Raw genomic sequence first — 21,803 nt, 5'->3', positions numbered from 1 at the left:
CCAGTCATCAACCATCCCTGTGTTGGCCCTCCTCTCACCCATCTCACCTGAAGTCCCATCCTCGACTGCCCTATTACTGCCCCCTATCTGGACTCCTGGCCCGTACAGCCTAGCGACCCACCATCAGCCTATGACAACTCTGCCCGGATTACTGGCCCATCCGCCAACCCACCACATGCCCCTCGAAAACTCCCTCCCCCTGGACAATCCCAACGCTGGACTATTGAACTTTCTGTCACTAAATCAGGAATAACGAATTATCATAACGGATACGTAATCATCCCACCTCTTGTAACTTTCAGCTCAAGTGCTTAACACCATGTCTTATTCTCTACACCCGACTATCATATGCATTTGTCATGTATACAGACCTTACTGTCATGTACTGACCCTAGGCAGATGGGTCAGGCCCTTGAGTCGTGGATCTGCTCGAGGTTTCTTCCTATATATATCTCCAATTCTAGGGAGTTTTTCCTCGCCCCTGTTACCCATGGGCCTCTCTCTTGCTTTTCTTTTCTTCCTTTCTTTCCTTCTTTCTCTGATTGCCTACATTCTGTAAAGCGCCATGATACATGTGTTATGTTTTGGCGCTCTATAAGCACAATAAATTGAATTGAAATTGAAGTGGAGTTGCGGGGGGTGCGGCCGCTCCAAGACACTCTCCGTGTAGCCTACACTGGACATACAAAGTGTTCTTTACCCAAAGCATACAGTAGGCCTATGCGTTCTCTGTCTATGATCTGCAGGGTTAGGGCCTCATCGACGAGGCGATTACTGGTCCGCGGATAATTTCTGGCACAATTAAACGGTATCATTGAACCGCGGCCGAAAGAAAAAGAAACTAAACATTTCCTAGAATAGGAAACATTTCTTAATTTATTGTTATCAAATGAAGAGGCATAGCATTAGGGGGTAGTGGTGTGAGCGCTCATTCTTGTGTGTGCGCATCTGTGTAAGTTAAACTGTCACCACTGGAGCAGCAACAAACAACGTAGCCTTTTTAAAACAACGAACGAAGCGGACTCTTGCTGTCCATGAAAAGAAAGATAGGCCTACTGGCTAGATCTTGTTAGGCATGTTTAAGTTAGGCTAATGAACATGTTGCATTCTATACAGCCTGATTATGTCATTCTTTAAGCTACATAGCCTGTCTCCAGTTTTCCTCAATTTGACTAATTAAGAAGGGATAATAGGATATTTGACCGGCATATCATAAAAATGTCCGGAAAACGAAATCTCTGCCGGTCACTTTGACCGGCACCATTTTTTTCTAGCGGAAACTCGGGCAAGAATAGAAGCTTCATGGTCTTTATGTTCTGGTTATGGTTTTATTTTCATAAAACTTCAAGTTGCCCTAGGCCTATTCTCCAAACTCTTCACTGCACTGTAGCCAATTAACTGACAGTATGATAAGTAGGCTATTTATTTTCTGTAGGCTACATAAAACACATTTATTTTTTTCAACTTTTGCAATATTACGCACTTGGCTACTGAACGCAAATCAGCAGGAGAATGCACGTAGCCTACACAGCGTGTAGCGCAATGTGTAGGCTATTTGCTTACCAACTAACACTGTTAGCCAATTCACTAACTTAAGACTTCAGTGCCATCATATACAACGTTTTTTTACACAACAAATACAGAAAGGATGGAGGCAGCAAAAGTAGTCATTTCAGATGGGGCAAGAACAAGGTGAATTGTATGCTTGTCAAAACGTAGGCTAGGCTAGTCCTACAGCTGATCATCATACCAAGCACACTCCAAGCACCATGATATGTAGGGGAGACCGGGGCTGGTTGTCTCACGGGTTGGTTGTCACATTGCTTATTCCAGGCACACTAGGTGGCGCTGTGGTAAAATTTTGATATCAAACTGTTACCCTTTGATAGCTTACTCATTTGCAGTAGGAATTTTGCTGAGCAGCCACACAACATTGAGGTGAAGAGACAATTTTTAAATTTCATGGGTCAGAGTAAATTTTCATGTTGGTGTTGTTTTTGTATTGAGAGCGTGTAGGATATTAGTAATTAAAAAACAAAACACTCATTAAAAAGCCAAAGGTAGTAGCTTTATTTTGAGTCATATTTTAGCTATCAAGTTAAAGCCATGTGGCAGCTAGGTTAACATCTTTGTCAAGAGGTCAGTTGGGGATGGTTGTCACATAGCTCGTGGGGTTGGTTGTCACATGTGACAGTTACAGTTTAAACAGTCACATGTGACACATGTGGCAGCGAACACATCTGAGCCATACTTCCCTGGACTTGCTATTGCTGTATGGCTTGTGCCTTGTGCGTTTTCTCCTTCGCTGGACCAGTTTCCTTGGGCCCGCCTTTGGAAATGGACGGATATCTTCTGGGCTTGACAAAGTAGTTGAACAGGTAGCGGTGGGAGGGGCCAGTGGCTGCTGTTGACTGGTGGTGGGAGCGGCCAGTGGCTGCTGTTGACTGGTGGTGGGAGCGGCCAGTGGCTGCTGTTGACTGGTGGTGGGAGGGGCCAGTGGCTGCTGTTGACTGGTGGTGGGAGGGGCCAGTGGATGCTGTTGACGGGCGGTGGGAGGGGCCAGTGGCTGCTGTTGACTGGTGATGGGAGGGGCCAGTGGATGCTGTTGACGGGCGGTGGGAGGGGCCAGTGGCTGCTGTTGACTGGTGGTGGGAGGGGCCAGGTCCTGCTGTTGCACAGTGGTGGGAGGGGCTAGGGTCCGATTTGTAACGAAAGATGGGGCAAACTCATAGTCCTCAAACACATCCCTGTTAAATGGGTAAATGCCTGAAACCCTGAAGCCTGACTGGATGTTGGTAGGGGTTGCAGCCAGTGGGTAGGCAATGGCGACAATGCCTGGAATGTCATAAATTGACATGGTCTTCCCTGGGTTTTGCAGCATCCAGGCTTGACAGGCAGAGCTGACATGCTTCTTAAAAGGTCCATACACTGACCTGTCAAGGGGCTGAAGCTTGTGTGAGCAGTGTGGATGAAAGGACAGGATGACCACACCATTTTCTTTGGCATAGTCAAGGCCATCCACAGAGAGATGTGATCCGTGGTTGTCCAAAAGCAGCAGAGAGGGCTTCTCTTTTGAACATTTCGTGTGGCTGACAAAATGCTTCAGAAAATCCACAAAATGCTCCTCCTTCATCCATCCAGATACGTTTGCTGCACCTCTACTTCCAACAGGCCCATTTTTAAGGAAGTAATCTCTGTAATGGACTCTTGGGAAAACAAAGTAAGGGGGGATGCTGTTCCCAGTGGCAGAAACAGCAGCGGCGATTGTGACAAGTGTTCCCCTTTCGGCGGATGTGAGGCTGCCCACTTGTTTGTGGCCCTTCCGAGCCACAACTTTATTTGGCTTATGTACAGTGGTGACACCGGTCTCGTCCATGTTCCAAATATCATTAGGCCCAAATGTACTTCTTTTTGTTTACTGTTATAACTTACATCAGGGGTCGGCAAATAGTGGCCCGCGGGCCAATTTTGGCCCGCCATTTATTCTATCTGGCCCGCGAGATGACGTTAATTTGCTGTTTAAACAGATTTTTTTTAACCCCATGTTTTTAAAAAGAAAAACATTTCGAAACATTTATTGAGTTATAGATGATAGTCATACTAAAGTGACAAAACAACAGGTGGAACATCCTTGCAGTTATCCACGACGCACAGGTCGGAACGGTATTGGCACGCGAGTGCGCATAATCTTGTGCAAAAAAAAAAAAAAAAGTGTCCTGTCTCCCTCTTCCAGTGGGCAAGGTCAAAAATAGCCTATGTTTCGTTAAATTGATAACATAAAAATATCTGCTCAAATATGAAATGGTCCAATTAAAATGAAACATAAAGAAAGAAGTGAAAGTGAAAGCCCAAGTGAAAGAAAATATGAATGCACATTGGCCGCGTGGGAGAAGGATCTGCGCTGCTCCTGAATAAAGACAGAAAAAAGGGAAATTACAATTTAAATAAGATCAAACAATATAACTGGGCATATTTTTTTAACTATTTAAAAAAGCCAGTACTCACTTAATGGGAAAAGTGGCTCCTCCCTTCAGTCACAATTGTGTGGATGTCGGGCGACAGGGATGTCACTTTTATCCTCAAGCAGTTCTCCAAGTTTGCATTGGTCAGACGGTTCCTCTCGTGTGTTTTGATTGCATTTATTGAGGAAAAGCTTGACTCACACGTGTAGGTTGATGGAAACATCGTCAGCACATAAAGGGCAAGTTTCTTGATCCCTGTGTACTCTTCTGAGCATCCGATCCAGAAATCCTCCACGGAATACGCACTAAACACATCACGGACGAGGGAGCTTGACTGGAAATCAATGAGCTCCAACTGAAGCGTTGCCTCGTCCAACGAGCTCATGGTTGTTTTGGCCAGTGAGGAGAATTCCTCGCTTCGCGTGGACAGTGGGTCGCGGACAAATCCAACAATTTCCCTTGGGACGCAGTAGTCTCGGAACCGCGACTGAAAGTTGGCCCGTAGCTTGTCAATGAATTCAGTCATAATTCCTGTCACTCGCCCCCCTCCCTGTGATTTTAATGTTACAAAGTGCAAGAGCCTTCCACTTGATAGATCAGAATGGAACAACTCCAGCTTCCTGGTAAATGAATCCATCTTCTCGATCAGGTCCACAATGGTTTTCCCTCTCCCTTGTAGTTGCAGGTTAAGCTGGTTCAGCTGGCCAAAAATATCAGTTAAAAACGCGATGTTTGAGATGGACATTTCATCTTCTAGAAAAGCCAGGTGATCGTCTGAAGCACGCATCTTGCTCATTCGCAGGAAGGTTTTCACTTGCTCTAGTAGCGCACAGAGGCGCTCCAGTGCCTTTCCTTTACTTAACCAGCGCACATCATTGTGAAGTAGCAGATCCTCGTAGCAGGCCTCTGACTCAGCAACAAGTTGGCGAAAAAGACGGTGTTGAGTGCCTGATGCACACCGGACAAAATTAATGACTCGCATCACTTTATCCATGACACTCTTCAGCTCGCCACTGAGTCTGGCGCACAGGACACTGGTGAATTAGGCAATGTAGTGCGTGCATTTGTGGCGCTATCTCCTTCAATCGGGCCACCAGACCTCTGTGGCAACCAACCATGGCAGGTGCACCGTCTGTCACGATGAGGTTTATTTTCTCAAATGGTAGTGCATGTTGTTTAAACAATTCCTCCACTTTGGCAAACATAACATCCCCAGTGGTGTTCCCTTCTAATGGAATTAGAGCCAACAACTCCTCCCTGAACTCCTTCCCATCAAAATAACGCACGTAGATACACATCTGACTCATATCAGAGTTGTCTGTACTCTCGTCAATGGCAACTGAAAAGTAGTTGGCCTGACTCAGTCCACTCATAATTGATCCGCGCACATCGTCAGATAGGCTCTCTATGCGTCGAGAAGCTGACTTCGCCGAGAGCGGCATTTGTTTCACTGAGGCAATCACTCCATCCATTGACTTATCAGTAACCAGCTCCTCCAAAACAGCCACCATCATTTCCTTAAAAACCTCTGCGTCCGTAAATGGTTTGTTGTGACGGGTAAGAACCCATGCTGCTTTAAGGGACGCACTCGTAACCCTTTGCTGCTCGGTGAGTGATTTAACTAGTATTTTGGTGCTGTGTGCATATCCAGCCTCCAATGCTTTAATTTTATGCGTTCGCACCTCTGTCCCAGGAGGATACGCGTTTTTGAACTGGCCATGTTTTGTCTCATGGTGTCTTCTAATGTTGTATTCTTTGCAAACGGCAACCGCCTCCCAGGTAGCATTCTGACGTTGGGCCAACGTTGGCCCAAGGTCAGTGGTTGTGTTGGCCCAACGTTGGCTGCTGACGGTGGCCCAACGTTGGCCCAACCATTTAATTAGACCTTCAGCAGACCTTTGGCCAACCCTAACCCAACCATATGCCAACTTAAAAAGCCTACCCAGCCAACCAAAAATACACCTTACCAACGCTATGCCAACCCGAAACCTACCTTTCTAACGTTGGGCCAACCATTTCATAGACCGACTGCCGACCTTTTGCCAACCCCAACTCAACCATATGCCAACTTAAATAGCATACCTACCCCAAAAATTACACCTTAACAACACTATGTCAACGTTCTAACCTTAAGATGACTGCTTATTTCAGCAGAACACTCATCTTGATATTTTGGCCACCTTTATGGTTATTACAGTAATTTAGCAATTACTTACTTGATCACAATGATTTTACCAATCTGCCCTGAACTTGTAATCTTAATAGTGATATAATACCAACACGAGATTAAGGGTTAAAATAAATACATTTAATAATACATATTGATTTAATAATAAACATTTATGTGATGAGATCCTGAAGGGTTGATGGGTCATCAATCAGTTCTGCTCCTATAAAATAACAGAAATTACTTTTAGTTACTTTTAGAAATTATTTTGTTTTGCTTGCTCAAATAAGACTTCACTGCATTAGGAAGATTATACAGATAATTTGTCTAACAAGAGATTACGAAATGTGTAATATTAATAATGTTGTCTTCCAAGTGTAATCAAGCAATCATTTTATTAACTGGTGCCAATGTACAATCTATGGAGGCCTATTTCATAACATTCTGTTAATTATGTACACATGATGTTAATGCCTTTAGGTCACTTATTTCCACACTTGTCGAATAGTTATTCATTTCGAGCATTAGATAAAAAGATGAGACAAAAAGGTAAAACAATTTAGGACTATGCACTAATGACTAAAGAACTTACAATGTCAGATATTTCAGACACTTCCTCGGATTCACTGCTGATGTCAGATGGAGGATGTGATGGGGAATGTGTCTGCCTCTCTAAATTGAGGAAAGAAATTCAAGTTAACTACTTACTATTTCACAACTGTGATGATAAAAGTCAGCAATACAGACATACAGGCAATTACAAATATTTTTTGATTGGTTGTTGAAATCTGTACCCTTTTCTGATCTCCTTTTTCTTCCTCCATTTCGGTCACCGCTGTATTTTAGCCATGTTTTTATCTTTTCTTCTGCCTCCATTAAGGTGGCCCCTTGTTTTTTGGCAGCATCTGCGTGGGGAATTTGGGGGAATTGAATGGAGAGTGAAGGATAATATTTTACTCTTAAAATCAGTTTAAAAACCACTGATTTAGAACATGACGTGAAGTTTTGTTGTGTAGGGTACATAATATACTGGATGTGTACAGCAGGCTACCAATCAGAATGTGTGTAGAATAAACATTGAATGAAATTGTAAAAGAGCTGTAGGCCTACCTATGATGACTTTTGCCAGGTGCAACACAGAAAAAGGACTTTTCTGCCCCCTGCCCATCCAGTTAAACTTTTTCGCTAAATCATTGCTGATTGTTTCACGCATGATCCTGTAGATTATATCTTTTGTTGTTGTCCCACCCAAACTCATGAGATGTTTTACCTATAAAATGAAATGGTTGTGCATACATGATTAAGGTGGAACATAACTACAAGCACTACACAGTGCTATGGGCTACCATACACTCCCATAACAGAAGAAAAGTGGCATAGCAAGAAAGCTCACAATTGGTGCCTCCAAAGCTTCACTACTAGGACAAGGCATTAGTGATTCTGTAGTAGAGTTGAGTTCAAGAGGTGATTTCAAGAAGTATTTAGGATAACTCAGACAGTTGAGTTTATTGAAAGAATTGAAATGAGAGCGAAGGAGGAAGATCAAACTATCGGTATCCAAGAAACGGATGAACCACTCACGTACAATCCTTTTAACAACACTATTTAAAACTATTTATTGTATTTATGTATGTATTCCTATTTATTCATGTATTTATTCAATGGCTTATTTATGGTATTTATTGATTATGAGAACTACTAATAACTAGAGTATAGGTTTACATACACAACATAAACAGAACTTACCAGAGAGCGCCGTGTTTCCTTGTCAGAAAGCCGGTCCTCCATTTTTTTTATATCATTAATATTTTGTAGCGGAAACTCAAAATCTGGAAAACTGCTGACTTCAGTGACACTCTCTCTTCTCAAAATTGCCTGAAGCAGAAGAGAATTTTGTCTGACTTGGCCTTTTATCTCCTCTAGCATCTGAAAGAGTCGGAGTTCTCTTTCTGAAACAAACAAAGTATATAACTTTATATAACATGTGTCTACTGTTTTGCATACTCAATTTGAAAATTATTACATTCTGTTTTTATTTAGCATTTTACATGATGTCCCAAGTTCTTTTTTTTTATTATCTAAATTGTGGTTGTAAGTCAAAGCACATTAGATATTAAGGCTAATTGTTAAGAAGTTGTTGAAGAGTTTCTAATCCCTTTTATAGACTAAAAAGGTAATTAATAAAAGCTCCAAGTAAACTATTATAAAATATTTGGAATAGTTCTATGTACCATCTTGTCTTAGATCTGGGACTGTCTCTGGTGTTGATGGTGGAAATGGAAATGGTGGTATGGCTGGCAAGGTCTGGCTTTTGGCTCCATTATTGCAGAATTTCTTTTTTGGTCTTTCCATTGTCTCTGCATATGAGAAACAGTGAGAAGAACAGTGAGAAACAGAATCAATACACGATATTCCAAAGTCTTGACCACTGTATGTTTTCTTTACATGTCATGTTTTCATCTGTGCTGTTTACCTGTGTGGAGCCTACTTGTTGAGGCCTGAACTGGAGGTCTTCCTGAGGCTGCAGATGGAGGGGCTGATGTAGACTTAAATCCAACATATTTCGATGATGGTCTGTTGGACACATTAAGTGTAATCACATTTTTAAAGGTGCAGTGAACACTAGTAGCAAATAAGCCTAACACAGTCAGGCTATAAAAGAAGAACAGAGAACAGAGGAAACATACACTCTTTTCCGCACACTGTCCTCGTCTGTCGACTCCAAACCATTGCCTTTGCAGAACTTCACGAGCTTCCTTCGGGCTTTTTCATAGGAATCTAAATATAGAAACAAACAACATTGTTAAGCCTATTATCTGAACATTTGAAAATAACTGCTTATAGGCATAACTCACAAGGAGCATGTTTAATTTTGAGCAATAGATTTGAATAGTTATTTCTCTATATTTCTTAACATTGTGGAACTTCCTCAATAACTTACCATACTCAGCCACCCATTCAGTTATATATTCTTCCCATTCTTCATCAGGGGTTTCATTTTTTTCAACCGCTTTTCTACATTTAGTAGTATTATATGGGGGCCAAAAGGAAATTTTTTTATCGATGCTCAGCCAGTCACTTGGTATAACCTCTGTCTCATTTTTTTCCGTGAAAACAACAATTGAATACATCTACAGTATAAAACAAACAAACAAACAAACAAACTAGTGTTACTAGTTTTACAAACTATATACACTAATTGAAGCTCAATTAAGCAGTATGCAGTATAGGATATGCCACAAACCCATCCTTATATTGTAAAAGAATGACTTTTGTAACAGTCTGAAGAGGGACAATAGTCAATGACTGCCCGGGTTGTTTCACAAAGGATATATTAAGACTTGATGAATCAATGGGGTATAGGTAAAAAAAGATGATTTGTTTTGGAATTTAAGACAGACTAAATGTGATGCTTCCTTGTCTTTTAAAATATTTTTAACTATATGAATGTCTCCATTGAACAGAATGTAGTTGTCTCCCTCTGATAAATTAATCAAAGTTCCACCATTAATATATTGCTTATATTGTGTAAATTGCGTCACATTGTATGGAAGAGGCCCATTCTTATGTTCCTGGTAAAAACCATCCTTGAAAACCCTTTTTTTCGCTCTGACACTTGCTTTTTCTGACAATCTCCTGATGATCTGTTGAAGGGGCTGGGTAGGGGTCCTAATCATTTTTTTAATTGTGTAGAGGAAGTTCTCAAATGGGAAAGCTGAGAAATTATGCAGAGCACCAAACTGCCTTGCATCATTGGCAAGATGTGTCAGCCCGTGTATGTTATACACAACGTAATTACCATAAACAGATTGAAAATGCTCAACAAATGTGATCAGCAACTTTTCAGCAAAATCACAGTACTGGAGGCACAGTGAGGGGCAGCATAAAATTCTAATGGCTACATGCAGAAGCATAAAATTGTGGTATAGAACATTCGGCAGATGGTCTTTCAGTGCCACTGGACCAGTGTACAGGAGAAAAGTTCTGAACTCTGTTGCTTTCCACCTATCTACCTCAACAAGTGATCGCCCTTTCCGTGCAAACTCTCTGGGGAGTGTCATTGCAAAGGACACAAGAGCTGCAGAAATTAGGCCTATCTGATGAGCACCTAAACGAGTAGGAAGCGGTCCCCTCATCCAAAACCCAATCAACTTTCTCATAACCCCAAGACAAACAAGGTGCATAAAATCTAATGGAAATTGGGAGACCATACCAATTCCAACCTCTGTCAACACACTGGTCCCTTTATGGTGAAACTCATCGTCTTTATTAATAAAAGACGCATCTGTCCGTAAAGGTGAATCGACTTCAGGAAAAGTCATGCGATTTTCGGCCCACGTTCCCTCCTGTGTGCATTTTTCACAGCCATGGTATGCATTGTGGGCTTTAATGTTTTTCACGAAAGCCCGTGCACTTGCATCACAAACAAAATTAGAAATTTGAATATCTACACATTTGCCAATAACATCCACACCCTCTAATTTAAGCGTTCCATATTCATTCACAAATGTTTCCAGGAACAGATTGACATTCGCTGGTTTTTTAGACCCAAGATATAATGCAATGACGAATGGTTGCTTTGTTTTGTCTTCCTCTACCAAGCCTAGAATGGGCCAGAACTGCTGATTGCTGCTTTTGAACAAAGGTAGTCCATCAATATTTACTTGTAAATGAATGGCCTTTGGGAGAGGGTCTATCTGGTGTAATATATGCCTAATGCCTTTCTCAACTCCAAAATAATGCATGGTGCCACCAGCAATCTGCTGGACCTCATAATTAGTTGGAGTGCCTAAAAGAGTGCGGGAATCCTTTGGGAGATAGGGATGATATTTTCTCAGGATGCCCAAGAGCCCATTTAGATGGCATTGTGGTACTTGGCTGTCTATTGCCCAACATCTGAGCTCCTCCCCAAGACACTCTGCAGACTCAACAGATTCTTCATCACTTGTGTCAGTTTCTGTCAGAGCATATGACCAAAATTCATCAATAACGTTATCGTCAACAACATTAAACTCAATTTCAGACTCTGATTCATAGGACATGGGCCAATCAGATGCAGCATCTGACCACACATCATCAGAGGGGGCGTTTTCTGCCAGGCATACCGATATATTTAAATCGTCGGCTGCGTCAGATTCAGCTTCAGCATTAACGTTAACCTCACTAAGGATATCGAAAGCCCTTCGCTTTGCCTGAAGTTTAAGTGTTCTGTCTGAATAAATGTTGTTTGCAGACATAGTGTGTGTATCCCTGTAAGTATGCGGCCAAACAAATAACTAACATCTAACGTTACAGTTTCAGCTGATATGCCTACGGAAGCTAATGCCCATTGTTTACCTAACGTAAAATAGCTAACGTTAACTGTTAGCAGCTAGCAGGCTAAAGGTAGGTGCTAGCTCATCTACATTTAATTGCTGGCTTGGCTATAGCTTCTAATGATAAGATTACATTTACATCAGATTGCTAGCGTGAAGATAGTAAATTGGTTTTATGTATATATATATATATGTATATATGTAAAAAAGAAAAAATTAATTGAGCAGATTACCTTGGACTGGCTGGCTGGGCTAACGTAACAGCTAGAAGGCTAACGGTTGAAGATAACGGTAGATTCTATACAATTCTATATCACGCACTCACCGTTCTCTTAGAAGAGCTCGCTCTTCTTTAGGTCCATGCTCCAATGCATCCATATGTTCAGGTGGTCTTCATGTTGTAATGTAGCGAGGACAGAGTATGATACCCATACAATACGGTGTGTTTACTATAGCAAGTTAAACGGACCTGCTGCTGGGAGAGGTTTGTTTAGATGACTTGTTATACAACTATTATTACAATGATTATCAATTAAATGTTTCTGGAATGTATTAGTTGTATGAAACACGAAGTAAGCTAAAACAGACCACAGACACACATGAACAAAGTTCAACAAAAAGACTTATATGCAGTAGTTGCTATGGGCTAAATGTTAGTCTAAACGGTTCTCATTTCAACTTAGCCTGCTCTTGAATTTGAGAGGACCTACTTGCTATCTGCTGCATAGCTATACATCAGGGGTCTCAAACTACCGGCCCGCAACCTAATGTCAAAATAATAATGTAATTCGGCCCTTGAGGGTATTTTTTTTAATTGCGACAAACAACATTGATTAAAATAGACGATAGATCCAAGTACTGTGACAAATCCCATTCTCATCCACTGCTAGACATCCAGAGCTCCGATTCAAGCCCAAATTCGCTGTACAAAGTTTTCAGGAAATACTTATTACACGCGAGAAAGACAAGACGTGCATTTGTTTGTAATGACGCCGAAGCGATGCAGGTCATAGTTTTGCATAAATTGAAGCAGAAATAGGCCTACACCAAATGTTGAAAAAAACGTTCACGTTTGATAAAGTCTTGGGTAGGCTATGTTATTCACCTATTCATTCTGATTCTGAAGGAGAATATCTGCATTTTGGAGATTTATGATCGATCGTCTATTGACAGTGGTAGTCACGGTGCGTAAGTGATGGAGGTGCGTCTTTGCGTGTATACGACGGTGTCCAGGCATAGGCTACCATGCTTATTTCGACCCTCTGCCCAATATACCTGGAGTTGGCAGTGGTAATCATGATGATAGTGTCCGTAATGGACGTGATACAGACAGCAGGGGTAGTAAAAATAGGCTCTGAAGAACTACAAAGTCACCCACGATAGGAACTGATTTGACCAGGCTACTTTATTGTAGGCCTATAATAGCGGTTTGTGGTTATACTAATAGTTTACTATTGTTGGTTTACATCTTAGGCCTACTGTTTTCCTGTTAATTAGTTATGTGGATACCTAATATGACAAACAAGAAAGTAAACCTGCTCAAATATGTACAACATCCAGAATACTGAAAGGTGTATAATTTGAGGTGCTTGCCATCCAGTGGCAAATTAGATGGGTAAATTTTCCTCCTTCATAAACTTTTGTTTATACTCAAAGATTTTTACATTTACAGTAGGACTTTATCTCTGACCACTTTCAAGCCTTTTGAAATTTTGATGTCAAAATCCAATGGTGTTGTTTTCTTAACCCTGCCACCTAAAGTTTGTTTAAATAAGTTATGAGAGGAAAATATTTTTATCTGGTGTGAAACACACACATACCTGTTTTTATGCTTTTTGTTTGTTTTTATCATTTGTATTAATATTTATTTGATCATTATTTATTTATAAGCTAAGGTTGCTAGCACAGGTGTCTAAAAAGATTTAAAAAAAAAAGTTTTGTGTACTATTAGAAATAGCCATTCTTTTTTTGTATTATTCTTTAACACTGACGTGGCCCTCCAATCAGATGACGTTAGCAGAAGTGGCCCCCCAGCTCATTTGAGACCCCTGCTTTACATAGTATAACAATTGTATTTGTGTTGACGTTGTTCATTAAGCATGACCATAGACCAACATTACATATGCAAACTTAAACTTGAATAGGCTTTACCAACCTTACCCCAAATTTTAAGATTTTAAAATTGTTAAATTGCATTTAGATACAACACAACAGACAAACTGAATCTTCCGGTCGTTGTGTTCCTTAAACGTCTGTATATAAATTCATGTAATCACAACAAATACTAAGAACATACTAAGGCTGATGCTTAGAGTCCACATCAAGGCCTAAGCATTTGTTAGCAAAGCCGTTGCTACTCTATCACAAGTCATACATGTTTCTGATATGTTGCTGATTGGATTATAAACAGCCACAGCAATGAAGAGGAATGGCTGAAGGACGAAGGAAATTGTATTTTTATTATTATTCTTATTTAATTATTTATATAATTGTGTTAAATGTTCCAAATGTAAAGCACTTTGAGCTGCATTCTGTGTATGGAAGGTGCTATACAAATAAAACTAATCATTATTATTATTATTATATGTTATTGTACGTTGGGCATACGTTGTATGGGTCAGCCAAAAATAGCCAACTGTATCAACATTGGCCCAACGTTGGGCACACGTTGTATAGGTCAGCCAAACACAGCCAACTCCACCAACGTTGGCCCAACGTTGGGCATACGTTGCATAGGTCAGCCAAACACAGCCAACTCCACCAACGTTGGCCCAACGTTGGGCATACGTTGCATAGGTCAGCCAAACACAGCCAACTCCACCAACGTTGGCCCAACGTTGGGCATACGTTGCATAGGTCAGCCCAACCTAGCCAACCAAATTTAACGTTGGGCCAACGTCAGAATGCTACCTGGGCTCGTTGCAAATGAGACACGTACCCAGATAGCAAGCATACGTTGGCACAACGTTGGCACAACGGCATATCATCCGTTGGCATGACGTTGTTTACTGACGTTGTGCCAACTTCATTTTGTCCGGTGGGGTAACGTTGTTTTGACGTTGGCACGGAGAAAATCGTCGTGCGTCACAATAGGCCTACAAAAATCCGTTTATTGCAAAACGTTGGCTTATAACCAATTGCCAACATTTTGTTTTTATTTTCCATTGCTAGTCCATACCGTGAAAATGAATGAACATTATACTTTTATTATCATGAGCAATGACTTGTTCTCCAGTAGCCTACAAGCCTATATGGAAATGATTGCTTCCGCAATTGCGCATCATGCCTAACAGCTGTTCTAAAACCAGTGGCCTCTCGGGGCTTGTTGCTTAATTCAAGACAGGCAGGCAATATGTTATAAATGTTAATATTATTTATAATATTTATTGACAATAACAAAAATAACAAAGAAATAAATTAATAAAAAATGTTTAAAAAAAACACCAACAAGGAATTGGGGGGTGGGCTGCTCCGGTTCCTCCAGATCATGGAACTATTCTGGAAAAACAAAAGAGTTTGCTCATCGATCCATTTATCAAAACAATGCAAAGTATGTGGGGTTTGCCATATGTGCTACTTACTCGGAGTCAGAATCGCTGGAATCCGAATCACTGAATTCCAATTGACGCAGACGCTGGCGCTGAGTAGCTGTGGAGAAAAGGAGACAACCATCAGTGACAGATTGCCCATTTAGGAGGTTATCACTGAAACTAGGCCTAGGAGGTAAGAATGTTTTTTTTTAATTATTTTTAAAAAAAATGTTTACTGTCCCCATCTATTATATGAAAATGCGCTTAACGTTGTAACGATCTGAATTGCGTTGTATTGAGGCATGCTAGGCTATATTTTTAGTTGAAAATGCATCTCCATTTGCAAATAGCAGTTTCATATTGCAATCAATCGTGAAATGCACAGCATGCACAGGCCTACTAAAGCCACGCGACAAAATGTTACCTGAGAATGAATGCACGTGATGTTTGCATGAACCACGCGACATTAGGTCAGTTTGGCCTAGGATTAGCCATAGCTAGGGCACTGGACACTTGGTGACTGTTTGACATGTGATAAGGTAAGATTTTTAATTATTGTCTTAAAATAAGGTTAGAAGACTAAGCTAAACTTGGTTACTTTTGTGTGAAGAAATGAAGAGTTTGGTTCCAAAACGCTATCTCCTTTTTTTAAAACATTCAGGTTATTTAATGTGTATTGTGTTGTTTTGATTGAGTAAAGATATATAAAATAACAACACCCAGTTACAGTTCAACTGAAATTATTTGGAAAACAAAATGTAAAAAAAAATATTTATGAAAATTCATTAAAATGGTGGCGTTTTGAAACTCTTCAAATGTAGCACATAGCTCGACATATTTTGTAGCCTATGCTACTTTGGAATAATTAAAATACATAGATATTTATGTTTTTGGTATAATACAGAAATATAAGCAACTGTTGTTGAAAGTCCCGAGTACCGCCATGTATAGGCTAATAGAAAATCGGAGAGATTTCTATTTTGGGTAGGACTTTTTGCCTCAGTATTTTCTGTCAGTCTAAAGCACAACTGATATTGCCATCTATGTACTGTAGGTAGCCTGCTTTGTTTAAAGATCGTTGTCTTTCAAAGAAATGTAGCTGGGCTTTGGATGATATAAAATCACGGTGTCTCTGCAACAAATGCGCATTAAGATTAAACGAGGTTGCATTTTTTGGTAATTGGTGGAGTAGCCTAGGCTAGGAACACGAACATCAGTGGGGCTGTTAAAGCGTAACTGGCCAGAATGCATCCTAGGGTGTTTTTGTGAATGTACCCTAGTCAAACTTTAGTTTAAAAGCATAATTATAGCCTACGTCCGAAGCGCCACTTTTAGCTTCTCGTCGTTTTCGGGTCAAATGGCTTTTTTAATGGAAATCGTAGGGGCACTACTATTTTGATACATGATGGCATCAAAATAGCTATTTTTAAAACACCAAGAAGGCTCGACACAACATGAAACTTTGATCGAAGTCATCTGTGTCTCTACACATGAACTTGAGCATTGTTTGTGTACACAGAGTTTACTAAAAGAAAGGTTTTTAAAAACTTAGTTTTTCTGCTCGCCGCCATCATGCCAGCCAAGGAGTGAGTTGTCCAAAACCTTTCTTTTTAGTAAACTGTGTACACGAACAATGTTCTCAATGCTCGAGTTCATGTGTAGAGACACTGATGATTCTAAATAGCTATTTTGACGCCATCATATATCGAAATAGTAGTGCCCATGAATAATACTTATCATAAATGCTCAAACATTGCTTCCTAGATAATGTGAATTCCAAGCTACAAAACTGAAGTAATTCTAAGGACTGACAATTATATGAATGTGATAAAGACAGGATTTGAACAGAAATATTTTACAGGCTTTTGGTTTTGGGACCCATTCTTGATTAAGACAATGTTTTAACAAAATATGAGATGGTGCAGCAAGAACCTTAGATGATTTAACCTGGAATGACCCATTGCATATACTTAAATGTCTGCCACTATGTCTTTGGATTTCCCTCTTCTTATTCAGGTCTGTAACATACCGATTACAGGGCTCTGCGGTTCTTCAGCTCTCCTCTTCCTTCCTCCACTGCGGTCACTGCTATACTTAAGCCAGTTCTTAATGTGGCTGTCGCACTCGCTGGCAGTGATATTTTGCGCTGCCGCAGCACCTGAACAGGTAACAGTTCTTGATCATTGAAAATACAATGCACTATTTCCAGGAGAATCAAAAAGTGTCTATTAAGCACACTGTATTTAATTTTTCTTTTACAATGACAGCAATGCAGTGGCATTCAGACACCTCTTATAGCTGCAGTGATTTTTAAAGCTGCAAAAGCCTTCTTTTGGCCTCCTCGGCCAAGCCAATTGTATTGGGTTGCCAGTGTGTCTGTGATGAGGTGACGCATTATTCTCCTGACCGCGTCCCCAGCATTCATCCCACCAAGTGCTGTAAGGTGTGTTGTCTACAGATAAGAACAGAAATGTACAGATGTATATAGATTTTATACAGTTAAGAACAAAATTATTCATACCCCTGGCAAATATTAATTTAATGTTGATTTTCTCTCGACCAATATGTTTGTTCTGACTGAAAATGAAACTGCCACATGTCAAAAGGTTGCTTGACAATGTGGTAGAAACATGGAAATAGAAGCATTTTCATCTTTTTTTTTACATATGTATGAATTTTGTGTCCAAAATTATTCATACCTTTTTTTAGATAATGACTGGAAAGCCTTGTTTGGCTGTATGTTTTGGATCATTGTGTGGTTTAATGGCCCGATGCCGCCTATTGGGACGGGTTTCTCGGCAGACTGCCTGATTTTTTTTCCTCCAAAAATCTTACTGTAGCCCCTTGTTTTAGTGTTACCATTTACTTTGAGAAGGTCACCAGGTCCCATTGTCTGGAAAAAAACACCCCAAGCTAATACATTTCTATAATAGCTATTCTGCACTGTGGATATGGTGTTTTGATGGTTGACATTTGCAGCACATCCCAAAATGGACCACTTGGTCATCATGGATGCTGATCATGGATCACTCTTCTTAAAATGCACAACTCTGCTTAACCTTTTATAAGGACACACCTGAACAAAGAATATAGCTTTTGCTTGATTTTTAAATGGTTATGAACTAGGTTTCCAGACTAGATCTCCCTGAAATAAGATCTAGGTGGGCGGGGCTAGGCTAGCTGTCTAGAATCATTGTGAAGACATTGAGAGGCTTGGTATGTATTATGAGAACCATTTTGAGAGCTGTGATGACAAATAAACATGCTTCCAGTGATTATTTAAAAAGGGTATGAATAATTTTGGACATGCCATTTTTCATAAAAATGTTCAAAAAATATGAAAACTGATTCTACCACATTATCTTACAACATTTAGCCATGTAGAAGTGTCATTTTCAAACATATTGGTCAAGAGAAAATTAACATTAAATCAATATTTGCCAGGGGTATGAATACTTTTGTTCTTAACTGTATAGAATGTGTACTGTTGACAAAACATAATGCAGGTTCCAAAGTATTCAACCAACGTGAAATTTTTCACCATGTTGTGGTCATCAATGTAGTCAAATACATACCATAGCTTTCTCCTGTGCTTTCTCTAATAACACATTCTCCACTCTCCTCAGATGTTCTTGTGTCTGAATTGGGAATGTGAATTCCTCTGGTAGAGAGGGCGCTGCTTGTGCTGGCTGCTTCTTAGCCAGGGCCTGGAGAAGGAGGGTGTTCTGGCGCACTTGCGCCTTTATCTCCTCCAAGGCCCTGAAAATTAGCTGGTCACGCTCTATAGGTAAGAAAGGTTTAATAGAAAAACAGAAACATTTCACATTGCTTTAGAAAGTGTTGTGACTTAAATGATTATGTTACACAAATTATATCATCAGTCATGTTGCAGACCAGCAAAATGTTTTGTACCGAATGTGTTTGTCACAGGCTGTGAGTAGGAGGTAGTGGGAGCACTCAAGACCGATGAAAACACCGGTGGTGGCTGGAGTACAGGCTGGAGTACAGGTAGCTGTTTGGAGGAGCCTGGTTTCGCAGGTGGTTTCACTGGTTGTTTCGCTGGTTGTTTTGCTGGTTGCTGGTTGGCGATGGAATGGCGTGGCTGAGGTAGAGCTTCAAACTGCTCCACCACTTTGGCAGAGGGCCTGCAGTATGACAACAGGACAACACCACAGGTATTAAAACATCAGTGAATCTTAGACTTTTGTTAATTTGTGTACTGTACGGTTCTTACATTCTAGGCCTTCTGAAACTTTCATCCTCAGAAGTGAGGGAGTCTTTCTTGGTGGCCCTCACCAGTTTCTTCCTGGCCGCTTCATAAGAATCTGTATTTGAGGGAAACATTTGTTAAACAAGGAACCATATTGCAGCATGTATAGAAATGAAATGAAGTTGCATTATGATGAATCATGTTATCTCTCTCTCTCTCTCTCTCTCTCTCTCTCTCTTTCTTTCTCTCTGTGTTTGTTTACAGGAGGGTCTCACCATATTTCTTCAGTACCCTGACAAAGAACTCCCCCCATGTCTCATCAGGATCCTCCTGATTCTGGACAGCCACCTTACCCCGTTGCATACTTTTGTATGGTGGCCAGAACGACACTTTTTGGTCGACACTCAGCCAGCTTGTGGGCACCACTTCAACCTCATTCTTTTCCGTAAATAGTACAATTGCGAACATGATCTGTAAACTGAAATGATGAACAGATGAACTTAGCTTTAACTAACTAACTTATTTATTTATTTATTTATTTATTTATTTATTACTAACTAACTAACTTATTTATTCATTTATTTATTTATTACTAACTAAATTATTTATTTATTTATTTATTTATTTATTTATTTATTTATTTATTACTAACTAACTCATTTATTTATTTATTTATTTATTTATTATGTATGGTTCAGTCGGTATATTGCAAAGCCATGTTTGACAGGCATTGCAACCATTTTGGCATCAATGGTTTTCTCTGACAAAGCCACCACCTCTACAGACAGTCCTTGAACAAAAGCAATATTCAAATTGAGGGAGTCAACTGGGGATGTGAAAAACGACTGTCTGTTTAAAAATTTCCGTCCCAAAAACTGTGTGCAGCCATCAGCATTGAACATTTTTTCAATTCTGAATATGCTGTGCCCACTCAAAACTATGTTGTTAGGCGCATGGACTGATAAAAAGAATTTGGGACAGGTGTAGTGAGAGAGTAGACTGTGGAACACTGGACTGACATTGACTGACTGACTGACACTGCTGTTTAGTTTTTGTTCAGCGATGCGTTTTACAATTTGCTGCAAAGGTTGGTTTGGCTTTCTGATCTTTCTTTTCAGTTGATGCAGAAAGTTTTCGAAAGGAAAGGCAGAAATTCTCTGCAAGGGGCCAAATTTTCTGACATCGTCTGCCAGGTGGATTAAGCTATGGACATTGTACACAATGAAATCGCCATAAATCACAGAGAAGTTTTGGACAAAGACTCTGATCACCTTCTCGGCGTAATCACAGTATGTTTTTGACAGCTGTGGGCTGCATAGAATGGTTATGCCCACATGCAGAAGGAGGAAGTGATCGTACATAACATCAGGCAGTTCGTTTTTGAGAGCAATGGGACCCGTATACAAAAGAAATGTCCGAAATTCAGTTGCTTTCCAACGGTCCACCTCTGTTAGGGATCTCCCTCTTCTATTGAACTCTTTTGGCAAGCTTTTTCCAAGTTCCACTATTTTTTGTGATATTGATGTTATTGTTCGGTTGCCAATTCTTGTGGGTAGTGGGCCTCGCATCCACAACCAAATGAGCTTTCTCACTACTCCCAAACACACTAAGTGCATGTAATCGAGCACAAATTGGGAGACCATGCCAATGTTGATGTCAGTGAGGGGACTTTCACCATCCTTGTGGTGATCACTTTGTAATTTGGCCTTAAAGCTCTCGTCTGTACGTGGTGCCGCCATTGTCTCAGGGAAGTTTAATCTGTTATTGCACCAAACACCCTCCTGAACACACCTCTCGCAGCCGTAATACGAATTATGATATTTTATGTTTTTGAGGAATGCTCTTGCTGGTGCATCGCATACAAAGGCCGAAATGATTATTTTGTGATTTTGTTGGTACATAACACCACTTGAGGAGATGACTGACATCTCCTCCACAAAATCGGAGAGATACTCTGCCAAATTTGATGGTTTTTTAAACCCAGAGTATAATGCCACAACGAAGGGAATTTGGTCTGGGTCTTCTTCAATTAATGCCAATATTGGCCAGAATTGGTTATTGCTACTTTTAAAAAGTGGCATGCCATCAATATTGATTTGCAGGTGGAGTGTTTGAGCGATTGTTAGGGTGGGACTGTCCTGCATCCTCACCAATACACCTTTAGCTAATCCAAAATAGTGCATGGAGCCCCCTGCTTTTTCTTCCACCTCTATGCTTTTAGGAGTTGACAAAAGTGTCCGACCATCTTTTGGGAGATCTGCATCGGGCAGGTGTTTGTTAAGGACAGCAAGAAGACTTGAAAGATGGCTGATTGGTGTGTTTGTTTCCACTGCCCACGCCTTTAAATCGTCACGTAATTTAATGTTGTCATATTCCTCATCAGGACTGTCAATGTCAATGTCAAAGTCCTCGTCTTGCATACAGTAATCGATATTTTGGATTTCCTCCAGACCACAGGTGGCGCTTATGTCCTCTAAACTAGAGCTAGTACTAACGTTACACCAGTCTCCTCCATCACAGCTGTCTAACGTTTCCGTCCCTGACATGTAGGAGTCGGAGCCATGGTCGGAGCAGTCGGAGTCGTGAGTAACGCTAACTTTTTCCACATTAAGTGATTGT

General features: G+C 40.5%; 1 protein-coding gene and 1 long non-coding RNA gene across 2 annotated transcripts; both read right to left on the bottom strand.

Moving 5' to 3' along the window:
- Positions 1-4,005: 4,005 nt before the first annotated feature.
- Positions 4,006-5,476, bottom strand: LOC143121364 (zinc finger BED domain-containing protein 5-like). The gene is made up of 2 exons (XM_076281724.1): positions 5,062-5,476; positions 4,006-4,910 (listed from the first exon to the last, which is right to left on the bottom strand). The coding sequence occupies exons 1-2, from the start codon at positions 5,474-5,476 to the stop codon at positions 4,006-4,008; spliced, it is 1,320 nt and encodes a 439-aa protein (XP_076137839.1).
- Positions 5,477-6,744: 1,268 nt separating this feature from the next.
- LOC143121210 (uncharacterized) lies at positions 6,745-8,703 on the bottom strand. The gene is made up of 6 exons (XR_012986436.1): positions 8,603-8,703; positions 8,361-8,486; positions 7,876-8,078; positions 7,240-7,399; positions 6,924-7,034; positions 6,745-6,801 (listed from the first exon to the last, which is right to left on the bottom strand). It is a non-coding gene; the product is annotated as an uncharacterized LOC143121210 (long non-coding RNA).
- Between the last annotated feature and the right edge of the window lie 13,100 nt (positions 8,704-21,803).

Source organism: Alosa pseudoharengus, unplaced genomic scaffold (assembly GCF_046254945.1).
Source record: "Alosa pseudoharengus isolate Yale_2024_CS ecotype anadromous, Long Island Sound unplaced genomic scaffold, YU_APseudo_1.1 YU_APseudo_1.1_scf_13, whole genome shotgun sequence".
Taxonomy (NCBI): Eukaryota; Metazoa; Chordata; class Actinopteri; order Clupeiformes; family Clupeidae; genus Alosa; species Alosa pseudoharengus.
This window is presented reverse-complemented; position numbering and strand designations above follow the sequence as displayed.

Excerpts from the sequence above, each read along its gene's own strand:
- LOC143121364 (XM_076281724.1), bottom strand. The coding sequence starts at position 5,476 with ATGATGGTGGCTGTTTTGGAGGAGCTGGTTACTGATAAGTCAATGGAT. Across the intron at positions 4,911-5,061 it reads CATGGTTGGTTGCCACAGAG|GCACTCAACACCGTCTTTTT; the intron begins GTCTGGTGGCCC and ends GGTGTGCATCAG.